We start from the raw sequence: 12,827 nt of genomic DNA on the forward strand, positions 1-12,827 counted from the left end.
TGACAATAATTTAGATACTGTAATGAGAAGCAGTATTTGTATATGGATTTGGTATTGGCAGTGCACAGATCCTATGTTTGCAACCCTTCCCTGAATATCTGCAACTCTGTCATCCTGTTGCATTGCATTGCATTTATTGTGTTCTGCCCAGTAACTCTGACAAGGTAGAGAATGCCTTCCCTGCCACACAGACAGTAGGACAGCCAGATGCTTGTCTTTCAACAGTAGCATCTCCTTTAGGAAGGCCCAAAGGTGAAATTTCTGATCTTTTCAGCTTTTAAACATGGCCCTTACAATGTACCAGGAGATTGTGCATCAAAGGCTGTCTGATAGGAGGTCATATTTGACCAGTTAATTAATCATCATGTTGCAAAGATTTTGCACTTAAAGAAAGAAACACCTACATCTGTGCAGGACCTCACCAATATTATCAAATAGATTTTGATTTGATTCAAATTATCTGTTATAACAGGACATTATTCAGTGAAATGGTAGATCCTATTAGCAAGGAAAGTCCATCTCATTTCTCTGGCTCTTTTCCATGAAGTTGCTGTTCAAGCTGCAGACACTGCAAAATCCAAAAGTGTTTTCTGACTCTTTCAATAAGAGGAGCTCTTCCTATTAGTTGTAAGGCCTTGCTGCTGTAGTGACTTGCTGTTCTCTCATGGGAGCAGAGCAGGAGCTTATTGCAAGGCTGAAGGCAGTTTTTATAAATAACACTTTAGCCCAAAATGCAGTCTTTTATCACAATAGTCCAAAGAGCAAAAATATTCATACCTTGGTTGGGAATAAGTGAAGATGTTCGGTTTTCCTGTAACAAATGTGTCTGTTGCATTTTTTTTTTTCTTTAAAGGTTATGGCAATAAAGACAGGAAATCGAAAAGTTCTAAATAAGTTAATTGGTCTGGTACAAAGAAAAACACAAGGACGGTCCAATCCTGTTCTGGTGAAGCAGTTATTAGAGAAGAAGCTATCAGAGTAGCCACAAGAGAAAAAGCACACAAAGAAGCGTGAAGCACATAAAGAAACATGTGCTTCGTTCTGTCTGCAAATGAACTTCGGTGTCTCCTTGTGCAGCATTGTGCTTGTTGGTTATACTTCAAGCAGTTTGAAGTCCCAGTCTTCCCTGAATACATCAGCCAAAGGCAGATGGGCCAGAGAAAAGCAGGATACAGCCATTTGCATCTCCCACGCTTTGATGTGGCACTAGGAAATGTGATTTCCACACAGCCCTGGGAAACAAGCTCCCAGAGGTGTCTGTGAGTATGCAGAGAGCTGAAACTGCATGGGTTCGTTTTCTAATAAAGCGGGTACAAACTCAGCTTTTCTGTCTGCCTGTTTGTGAGAAGGGACACTCACAATCTCAAACACTCAGTCTGGGTGTACACTCTGTAACTCACTGTCAGTGTGAGCACAACAGTGACAATGATTAAAACACCCAGAAGTAACTGAGGAGACCGTGTGTGCCTCGATGCCTAACAGGAGGGAAAAAAAAGTTCACTGCTACCATTCTTCCTGTTTTCTGAGGAAAGGGGAAAGGATGAAAACACGAGCTGCATAACTGTGTGCCTAGGAGTAGTGCCATAGACAGAAGTGCTGGCATGTCACCCTGTCAGATTGTTTGCTCGCCTTCTCCCAGTTCTGCACCCACATACCTGCTGTGCCTGCTCTTAGTTCTGAGGAATGCCTGAGGGGTGTGGGCCTGAGCCCTTCTGAGGGTCACATCCTATTATGGCCTCAGAAGTTCAAAACACAGCAGATGTGCTTCTGCCAGCCCTGTACAATCTACAGCAGAACAAGTAGAATCATAGAATAGCTGGAGTTGGAAGGGACCCAAAAAGATCTATGGAGTTCAGCTGCTGGCCCTGCAGCTGGACAGCCCCAGCTCCAGTTTGGTTTTTTTTTCTCTGCAGGCAAGAACTTGGCCCCGTGTTACGAATGCCCAATACCCAGGGCTTCTGCTTCTCTGGTATGTGGTTTTCTCCTGTCACCTGTAACTTCACTGCTTTGAGGAAGGAATGGAACATGCAGTTGGTTTATCAAAACTAAGCTGGATTCAGCTGGGGTTCAGTCCTTCTCCACTAGTTGATTCTAAGGGGTGTTTTGTGCTGGTAGTTTTTATTTTTGTTTTTCAGTTCCTGGCATTCAGTATTCACTGAAATGCAGGGATCTGAAATAAACTTCCCCATCCCAACCAGCTTTAGTTGATCGAGCCATTAACAGGAAATGCAACAAGAAGGAGCCTGTCAAATTGTCATGTAATAGGGAGATAAATCCCATTTAGTACCAGATGCTTGAAGTTTTTAAATCCCTCCTAGAGACTGCTAAGCCATACTTTTTAAAGATCACACCTACCTCAGGCCTCATAGCTACTTCTTCAGAATTGTTCTTTAGGATGTGCCTGCAGGGCAACATTGTCACAGGAGTGCAGCAGGTATGGCCCTGGGACTTAGGTCATCTTTGGCAAATGTAATGCTTGCAGCAGAAGTTCAAAGCAGGCTGATGGCAGTTCCTCCCCCTGAGTGGCAGCTGATGTTATGTCTTGAGGAGGACACTGCTGTACAAACTGGCTGAGGTTCAATTGCAAACTCCTTCATTAGAAGGAAAAAAACCCTTTGGTTTTCAATACATTTAATGAATAAAATGTATAGCCATTATTCAAAAAAAAGTACCTTTACAATTCAAACATCATCATACAGCTTACAAAAAGCAGTAAAAGCAACTCCAGAGGAGGCAATGAAGGTGATCACAGGGCTGGAACGTCTCACCTGTGAGTACAGGCTGGAACAGTTGAGGTTGTTCAGCTTGGAGAAGGCTCTGGAGAGACCTTCCAGTACCTCAAGGGGGCCAGCAAGAGAGCTGGAAAAGAACAAGGGCATGTAGTGGTAGGGTGAGGGGGAATAGCTTTAAGATGAGAGAGGGCAGGTTTAGATTGGATATTAGGGAAAAAGTCTCTACTACGAAACACTGGAACAGGTTGCCCATGAAAACTGCATATGCATCACTAGAAGTGTTCAAGGCCAGGTTGGATGGGGCTTTGGGCAACCTGGCCTAGTGGAAGATGTCCCTGCCCATGGTGGGCAGTGGGGAGAGGTTAGAACTAGATTAAGGTCCCTTCCAACCCAAATCATTCTGTGATTTACTTTAGGTCTCAATCTATTTTCATCTCCACCTGCCAGACACAATGGATAGCAAGATTAAAAAGGGATAATTGTAATGTTCTTCCAGGGAAGGGAAGAGCAGCCATAATCTATAAATTTTGCACTATAATATGAAACAGTCACTTATAAAATTTTTAAAGAACTCTTTTGCAGACACACACAAAATGTAAATTTCTTTTTGATAGGGAAAAAAAGTGGTTTGAGTCAATTGAGATCAAGATAATGAAGCTTTTTAACATTTGTGGAGATAACCAGCTACCAACTTCAAAGCACTGGTAGCTGGCAGTGCTCAGACCTAGTGATGGGAAAGCTCAGTAGGGCCAGCTCACATTGCTCCCACTATCCCAGCCTGCATTAAGGGGTTCATCAGTCACCCCAGACCCTTTTGACTGAACCAATACAGCCAAAACATGGGATCCTTTTTGCCTGCCAAGAGCCTGAGACAGCAACCTAAATACGACCACCACCTTCCCATTTCCCTAAATGGAGCTCAAGGAAAATTCTAAATACTCAAGTGGAGCACTGTACTGAGCAAAACAAAGACCTTTGGTTTCTATGTGCTTAGTAGTAGTTGATGAGCATATAAAAAAAGCAGAAGCAGCAGCTTCAAGGAATTTAGTGTCTGCTATTGTAAAGACAAATAAAACAACCCTACAGGAAAGGTGGGTCTGCAGGATAGAAAGCAGAGCCTGACTCTGAAGTGTTGGGACATAGAACATCCTGCAGACATCCTGCTGTTCCAAGTGTGGCTGTATCGAGGCTGGAACTCCAGAATTAAGATTGAGGCTTTGACCCCAACTTGGAAGTCTCATTTAGCTTCTCTAGTGCTCTCTGATCTAATGATTGTAGATGCCATCTGTGCAACAGCATCAGGCAGGGTGAATTAAGGACAGTTTCATGCAGATTTTCAGCAGTTACTATCCACGAACAGAGGACCAAGGAAAATGCTCACAAATTAAAAGCTGACACCAGACACTGACACAACCGTCTCATCTACTCATTGCTGAAAGTCTTTTAGGAGGTCAGGCCTGAGGGTGGAGAGCTGATACTTACTATCTCATATAGCTGAAGTATCCTGTATCTGAGGCTGCAGAAGAAGAGAAGAAAGTTGTCTGAAAAGATGCTGGCAATGCTCTAAGTAGTGAAGAAAGAATTTCTAACACTCAGCCTTGGCTGCAGAGTTTAATTTTAACTTTGTTAAAAATAGAAGCACACGATAGGAACCTTAACTACAAAATTACAGCAGAGCATTCAGCTGTGATTTCAGTGCGGCCCCTTCCACCCTGCTTTGCGGTGTGGCGCCGGGGTTCTGGGATGCTCTCGTGTCTCTTCTGAGCACCCTCTACCTACACCTACACAACCACTGACCTCAGCAGCACCCTCCCAGGGATTTATGCCCTTGTGTGCATGCTCAACCTGGAGAGTGTTTGTTTTTTCACACAAAGGAAAACAAATTGGGTTTTCAGTCAGCTCTCTGTTCTCTAACTGCACAAGGCAGAAGAAGGAATAGCACACTCCTGGGTTGGTTCACCCTCGTTGCTGGCATCTTCTTAAAATGCTATTTACACATACTCATACACACACATTAGATTCTGAATGAGGCAGTGGTCACTTAAAACCAAGTTGCAGCAGACAGGAGGTCTACATTTATCAACCCAAACTGACATAAGCTTGCCTGCATTGGGTTGGCTTCAAGTGCAAGTTTTCCCATCCCCGCAGAAGCTGCAAATGTGTAGGTAGTACACAAGACAGAGAGGATTCGAGAGGATTCTATTGCTAAACAGTATGAGGAATGCAGTAAAATACAAAATCCCAAGCTGTCATGATCTGTAATTTGCTGCACATTTTTCTGCCCATTGTGATGGCAAATTTAGACTCCATCTTCAAGAGCCCCTGGGCCAAGCCACATCAGTAACTAGGGATGATTGCAGTGGGAACACAAAACCACTGGGAACCACTTCTCTCCTGACAGTACTTGAGCCCACATCCCACATTAGGCTAGACAGACTGAATTTTAACTGCAATTAAGCACACTATAGAAATTTTCAGGTGCCACCATGAGGGAACAAAGCTGCAGAAAGAAGGTAGTTTAGTGAGCAACACAGCTGAGCATGCTCCCAGTGCAACTGAGCCTTCCCTCTAGGACCATCCTAGTCCAGATCCTTAAGATCTCTGGTAGGTCGTATAGGCATTTCACAGCTGTCTGCAGCACTTGCTGACCAGAAATATGTGGTGAGGGGTCTTGGCCTTTGGTTTCTCCCCTTTATCTGTGGGGGTTCCAACTCATGACCCTGTGAACAGTTCCCATCTTGCCTGCTGGCTTTGCCCAAGAAAAAGATTGGTGACTGTGGCAGATCCCACATGATCCCACCTCATACACAGGCAGCAAAGTAACCCATGCAACATTCCCTGCCTTGTCACTGCAGCTGTTGGAGAAAGGCCTCCATCTGAGTCCAGTACTTGGAGCTGCAGAGCTGTACTGCTGTGATCTTCAAAAGAGCCAACAGCTTCACTGTAGGGAATGTTCCCTCCATGCACAGCCTTTTGTGAAAGCACAAAGCAAAAGTTCTCCCAATGTATGGCTGCATCAGCCACAGCTGTAATTGTCTGACCCACTAAGCAGGCATAACCATCAGTAAGTTGTATTTTAGCTGCTCAAGAGGCCACACTTTCAGGCTGGGCTTAGAGGCTGCTAGATTTTTTTACACTGAAGCTCAGAAACCAATGCTATGACCCCACAGATTTACAAAAGGCACTGATCAGTGCTTCTAAACACCAAGCTGTGCTTGGACACCACGAGACATGAGTTGTTGGCTCAAGCTGCAGCAAGGAATACTGAGACTCAGAGCCACTCCCTCTCCTTTGAGGACGAGCTGGCATTTCGTCTGAGCTCTGGCCAAACTGACACAGCAGCACTGAGCTGGACATGGTTTAGTCGTCTCGGATTTGAATCGCCCACGTTATTTTTTGGTCTAAATCCAAGCTAGTTATTTTTAAAGTAGACTGCAATAAAATACAGCTGCTGTGGAATTGGCTTCATCAGAGACGTAGGTTTGCAGGTATTTAGTCCACAATACGTTAATTGTATGCGGGCAGTCTGCTGAAGTGCCAAAGTTGAGAAATGCAGCCTTTGCACAAAAGTTCCATCAGGGCTTTTAGCCCAGAGACTTCAGTCTTAATTTAATCCAGCTGCCACACAAGAACCATTATAATGAATGAACAAAAAGAAGATTTGCACAGTCAGCAACAAAACGCCACTTAAAGCACCTACATATTTGAGACTCCAAGTAATGCTCCTTTTCATAAATAAGAGGCTTCCAACTGAGCATATAACAAATAAAATACATTGATGCTGGGCCACAACATGTTTAGAAAAGCTGGAGGTCACTGAAAATTAAAGTGCATTTAGTCAGAGCAGGGCTTTGACCACCAACATAGTCACAGAAATAGTGCAGCATTCTGTGGCTGTCTGCGGTCAGACAGCTGGCACCATCATCTTACCCAAGATTACACCTATTTATGCAAGTCTGACACCACCTTCACAAGAAGCAATTTTTACTCTCCTCTGCACATTTCTGTCCCAAAACATCATCCCAAAACTGCTGTCCACTTTGACAGGTACTGTAGGACATGGTCATATTCATTTTTCAAGTTTGAGCTTTTTCTTTCTGGTACCTGATAAATCAGAGCAACACAAATGTAAATTCTGCAGTTCACACAGAGGGAAGTGCCCCCTGCTAATCTGTGGTGTTTTACCTTTGGTTTGCTCATTAATGTAACCAGCCCAAGTGCCATGTATCCTCCATTTCTGCTGATAATGCTCAAAGAGTGCAAGGAGGAACATACTCTAATTATCTAAATCGGATCTGGACACAGCAGTATCGTTACTGTACAGTGCCAGAGCTGAATTAAAAGAAAAGGAAGAGGAAAATCCCTGCATTCTACACATAAACACAGATGCAATTTAAATGTTACAAATGTAATGGAAGCTGTCATAAGAACTGCAGGCATGACATAGCAATTTCAGTAAATACGGCAGAGTAAATTGCTTATTAAATCAAGTCATCCTCAAACAGTAGCTGTGGCTACAAATTCAAATGATACAATGACATAATTTAACTGCAACAAATAACACTGCTCCCATCCTTTTCTTTCCAACCCAGAGATTTTAGAGCATCTTAGGGGAGCTAAAAAAACTTCCTGAAGCACAAAACCTTCTGAGAGGCTTAAGCAGAGTGCACAAAAGGGTAGTGAGTGTGTACACGCTGTGCTGGATGGTGAACTTCTCTTGGTAAATAGAACTTAACCTCTTGAACTTAAACCCTTGGACTCTGCAGGATGCTGCAAGTTTGTTTGCAAATGTTTTTCTCTGAAGAACTGAACAGACCACTTGGGCTTTATGCACGGGCCAATGAGTGGTGTTGGTGGCAGGAATGCTGCTCAGGCTTCCTGTCTATCCAGTCCTGCTGCCATTCCAAATCATGGACCCCTACTGATGTCCAAGGTCCACTCAATCATACTTTGTTTTCTCCCATCCTAGGAAATTTACCAATCTTACTAAAAATACCAAATCACACCTGAAAGGCAAGTGCTCTGTACCGCAGCATGACACCACTGAATTCAGACTTTGCAAACTGACAAAGCCCAAAGAAAGAGGAAACAAGTAATTTATGAACTAGATGCTTGGAAGCATGTACCTGGGCCTGCTGGTGGGAGGGACAGTCCATGCCTGATACTGGAATTTTCTCATCTCCACAGAATACATCTGAAAACAGAAGTTCTCATTTCTGTTCTTCCAAACCAAGGTCAAAAGTTACCAGGACAAAAAAAGACGATGCATTTTTCACACCCAGAACTGCAACACTTAACAACTTGATCTCATTCAAAATTCCATAATATTCTTTAGGGCACACATGGAAAAGATCAAATTTAAGAAAAATGCCTAGAATACAATAATAAAGGTAGTAAGCACAGCCAGCAACACAAGGGACTGCACCTGACTATACATGTCCAAAGATCCAGTGTGCTGGTGCACAAGCGTCAATGAAACTGCTGAGTGCTTCAGTCCAATTAACACAAACCATGTGTATGTTTACTGAGACTAACCCAGAAAGCATCCAAAAATGGTCAAAGGTAAAAGAGAATGACTACAAATTTTTTAAGACAAAGTGCTCACTTTATAGGTAGGTTGCAAAAACAAAATAAACAAAAACCAAACCAAACACACACACACAAAAAAAACCAAGTTTAAAATGTTGGAAAGATTCCTTGCTATAGCAGAACAGCTTATAAACACACTCCAAGGCTACATAATTGGAAATGTGGCATTCACAGTTTGAAACATATAGTAGGAGGCTGAAAATTCACTTTGGTATCACTGAGCCACCACCTGCAGTCTTTGGAAGAGATCTGCCAAGGCACTTCATTTGGGACTGATGCTGAGCCAATGTACCAAAGAAGGACTGCTCCAGTCACACACCCACCCGAGTGTGGGGAAAACCAGATCATAAAGCACTTCCTTGATCTTGGTAAGAGCAGCATAAAGCTGTTAACCTCCAGGGACCTACAGGCAGGACCACAGCTTGGACCACAGGCACAGTCTTTTTTTGGGAAAGGATGTGTCATTGGTGAGAGACAGGATAACACATTATCTAACTAGAGGGAAGAAGCTTATCAGAGAAGCATTTGGCTGAAGAGCTTATGCACACAGATGTGATTCATCTGAAAAGATCAACATTTTCAAGCTAAATCACAGGTTCTGCATTTTGAAGGCAGGAAGAGGCAATTCCCATCAATAGTTTTTTGTGCTGGCTGCCAGACATTATACTGCTATTATATCTGAGACACAGCTGCAAATCTGATCCCACTCAGAAACCAAGCAGTGTAAAGGTACATGTATGATCTGCATTTTTACACTCTAAGCCAGGGTCACTGCACTCACTGCACTCATCCACCTTTTGGGGAGCTGACAGACATTTCCTGTTTGAAAATGTTTGTTTGTGAGGGGACACTGAGCACAAACACAGCTCTGACCTTTCAGCAAGAAGCCTTCTGCACAACTCCAGATTTCAAAGGCTGACTTTATCCTACTGGATGTAGAACGTAAGCTGTACCAAAACTTATGAGGAAAATCCTCTCCTTCCTCAAATTTACAGATGCTTTTATGAGCAGTCCACATTTTGAAATCCTCATGTAGCTTAACAGACCTGCCAAAATGAAACTGCAGTGATTTTTTTATGTTTTTTGAAAACACCAGTTAACAATCTCAAAAGGAATCCCTTCTACCCAGCAAATAAAGATTCTTAGTTTAGAATACAAAGAAAGGAAAGGAGTGTTCAGGTAGTAATTTACTGCCTTGAGCACTGGTCTGCAGAGTTCTTTATTTTTAAAAAAGTGAAATAATATAATTCCTTTCCTCAAAAAAGAAAAAAAAGGATTAGATTGCTTCTGCATTTTAGCACTAGTTTCTGAACCACTAAAATCAGTGATCAGTCTAAAAACTAAAATTTGATCAGTCAGCTGATCAAACTTTCCTTTGGCTCACATGCAGTTCTTGCAGAAGAGGTGAGAAGCAGAGCAAGCACTGACCCTACAACCATAATGCTAAAACCCTTCTAACACACACACACTGAATCCCCTCAGGCCAGGCCTATGAGCACAGCATGGAAGGCAGCAGAAATGGGAGAGCTGGGAATGACCCATGGTGCTGTAGGACAAGTTTAAAAAAGAAAATTTTTTAAAAAATAAATCACTCCATCTCATTACCCATTTACAACAACAATGCAGGGGTGGGTGAAACTGAAAAAGAAAGAGCTCTCTTCGACCTGGACAACTAATACTTAAGGAAAAATCCCACAACTTTGGCTTCAGCTTCCAAGAAAGCTGGTGAGGTGAGAGAGGGCCATGTGGAGGTCAGTAGGTGATTTACACAATAGTGATGCAGTGGCACCTGACAAACTAAACAGGTCACAAATGTAAGCAAGCCAGAGAGTCAGCTAGAAAGCAGCAGGGTGCTCAGCCATCATGGAAGTGAAGACTGTGCAGTAAACAAATAAAGACGGACCCAGAGAAGTTCTGGAAGTGATTTTGTTGAAGGTAGACTTGGGGATTTTTATATTTTTTTCTTGGAATAGCCTACAGCAAGCTGACACAATGAATGCAGACACTTCAATCTATACCTTGTAGATTAAAGGCCGAACTTTTCAGAACTATCTCAAGGATTTAGGAGCTTAAACTGCATTGCACATTCCAGAGGAATTTGACGTGCAATTAATTAGACTGTTCTGGAGTGTCTTTGGTTTTTATTTTTAAACTGTTTTTTTTCCTTGAAATCTCTGAGAAAGTGTGTTTCAAATTCAGGATGTGACTAACCAGAATTCCACATTATGGAATTACAATGAGCAGGAGAACTAATGTATGCAAGTGTTATTTCTGATTTCTGTTTCTTCACATTTTTTGGAGTCACTGTTAGTTTGTATCCTGGACAAAAGGGTTTATGGCTTTCTTGAACTAATCACCTCTTTATGTAGCCAACTACAACACACTGGAATCACAATTATGCAGCTAAGATAAGACAAAATGCAGTGGTGATGCGCCAATTCATCATGTTTGGGTTCTTCTAATGAAGCCCATTACTCACAGAAGAGAATTTTCTCAAGCAGTTAGTCACCAGCAGACAGATTTCCCCATTACTCCTTCCTTTTCTGCAGCTGGTGAATAGCCTGGTCCTCCCCTCACCATCCCAGAAGTGCAATATTAGGAAAAGCCAACACCTAAACTAAAAGTAAACAAAGAGTAACTTAACTTTCCCTTAACCAAAATTAATTAACAATAAAACAGTACACCTTTCATAAGCAAGCAAACATTTTTCATTTAATTAAAAAAACAGACAAAAAGACAAAAACAGCCTGCTGTCCATTTAACACTACAGAAAGATACTGAGTATCTTTCTTTAGCTTATTAAAACAAGCATACAAATAAACTAGACTCTAATAACAGCTTGCATAGAAACATTTTGTTTTGTACTTTGTGCAAATCTTACTAAATAAGGCATGCTTGTAGGCTTAGGTAGCAATGCAAGAGTTATCAAGGAATGCTGAGGAACCGCAAGGAAAATTCCAGGCAGTCTGCAACCCACATCCACTTACACACTTCATTGGACTTCAAAGCCCAACAGCTGATAGCTGCAGATCTGTCTTCGACATAAGGCAATATGGTATGTGTAGGGCCCAGCACCTGCTTTCAGCTACTCATGGGTTTACTACACATAAGATCACTTGAATTCAGAAAACCTGAGCCAATATTTAAAAAAGGGCTTTTGGATGTGGATTGGTAAGAATCTGGCTTCAGGGTGAAGCAAGGGAAGAGGCAAAGAGGACAATGACATCGAGAATGATAGTCCTTCACATAAAAGGGTATTCTGCAGATTCTGCATATCTTTTTATACTGTGAACTTTTCCCATGGGGCAATGTTTCTTCAAGCAAACTTGTCTCCTAACAAGTTACCCAGAAGAGTATTTCTGGAACAGAAAAAGCCAACATGTTTGTGTCTCTCAGCCAGCCAACAAGTGTCTATTGCAGAAATTCAACAGGAATTAGTGACACTGAAGAAGGGTGGCTCTTTAAAGAGGAAGGGATGAAGAAGGAAGCTGCAGTATGAGCAGTATCAGAAATCTCAAATAAGTTACGTAGCACTGAGGGAAATTATAAGGCCTAACTGGAATAATATTTTGCCTCCTTTTTCCCCCTCCAAATCAAGTATTTTCAGGAAATATTGAAGTACAACCTTCTTTTGAAAGCAGCTTTGCATTAAAAATCTGTTTAAACTCCAAAAGCTTTTTCAAAACACATTTAAAAAACCCATTAATAATAATCTTCAAAATCCCCCAGTATTTTGTAACATAAAATGGAATGCTCCTGGGCTAGAGCTGCCAGCTCCTTCAGGAACTCTGGGAAAAGGGCAGCTGCAAGTACGGCGTTCCTCACGTGCGCAGGAAGGCTGGGATGAGCCAGGCCTTTCTTTCCTTTCTGTGCCAGGAAGGGCTGCAGTACAGCCGGGTAAGCTTCCGGGAGATTCCTTCCTTTCCCTGTGTTGCTGCTGTGCTGGACATTACCTAAAAACAATAGGAGAGGGAGAGGAAAGAGAAAAGACTCTCTATATTAAGCACACAGAGTATTTGTACAGTATCCAAACCCAGTTTATAAGGATTGTGTTCAGAGCTGTAATTTGCAGTACCCAGATTGTGCAGGCAGATACTCCACTAATCCAGCATTTTAAAGTTCTTTGTGACCTGGTTCTATTGCATTTTTTATTACCTGTCTTTCCCCAGGTTATATATCATTCAGTTCCAGCTCTGATGAGAGAAATATGTGGGCAGAAGAGGACTCAAGGGAAAGAGTCATATGGATTTACCTTCTGAAACAGCAGATAATATCTACCCATCTAGAGCCAGCATGGTTGTCTCCATTTCAACAATATTATGCACTATCCCTCCTCCAGATCACACTGCTGTTTTCATTTTACTTCTCTTTCTCTATCTTCACCCTGTGAATCACCATGTCAATGGGTTCAAGGCCGAACTATGACCTCACCGCGTGAGTTAGAAGCAAGTTGAAAACTAAGGGAAAAAAATTTTAAAAATCAGATTTTTCTGCAGCCATAGGCCC

The 12,827-nt window shown here is 42.3% G+C and overlaps 2 protein-coding genes across 52 annotated transcripts in view; one reads left to right on the forward strand and one right to left on the reverse strand.

The window, feature by feature from the left end:
* GATB (glutamyl-tRNA amidotransferase subunit B) overlaps positions 1-1,321 on the forward strand; it is a 42,329-nt gene extending 41,008 nt beyond the window's left edge. For both annotated transcript variants that reach the window (XM_086891494.1, XM_086891493.1), the window contains one exon: positions 854-1,321. In XM_086891494.1, coding sequence (XP_086747620.1) covers positions 854-982 — 129 coding nt within the window. In that variant the 3' untranslated portion in view covers positions 983-1,321. The remainder of the gene's footprint in view (positions 1-853) is intronic.
* Positions 1,322-11,011: 9,690 nt separating this feature from the next.
* Positions 11,012-12,827, reverse strand: part of FHIP1A (FHF complex subunit HOOK interacting protein 1A) — an 80,175-nt gene continuing 78,359 nt past the window's right edge. For 31 of the 50 annotated variants that reach the window (XM_086891459.1, XM_086891457.1, XM_086891481.1 and 28 more), the window contains one exon: positions 11,012-12,274. In XM_086891459.1, coding sequence (XP_086747585.1) covers positions 12,024-12,274 — 251 coding nt within the window. In that variant the 3' untranslated portion in view covers positions 11,012-12,023. Of the gene's footprint in view, positions 12,275-12,573; positions 12,706-12,827 lie in introns of all 50 variants that reach the window. The other 19 variants (XR_015287516.1, XR_015287531.1, XR_015287514.1 and 16 more) reach the window with 1 other exon arrangement.

Source organism: Cyanistes caeruleus, chromosome 5 (genome assembly GCF_971803275.1).
Source record: "Cyanistes caeruleus chromosome 5, bCyaCae1.hap1.1, whole genome shotgun sequence".
NCBI lineage: Eukaryota > Metazoa > Chordata > Aves > Passeriformes > Paridae > Cyanistes > Cyanistes caeruleus.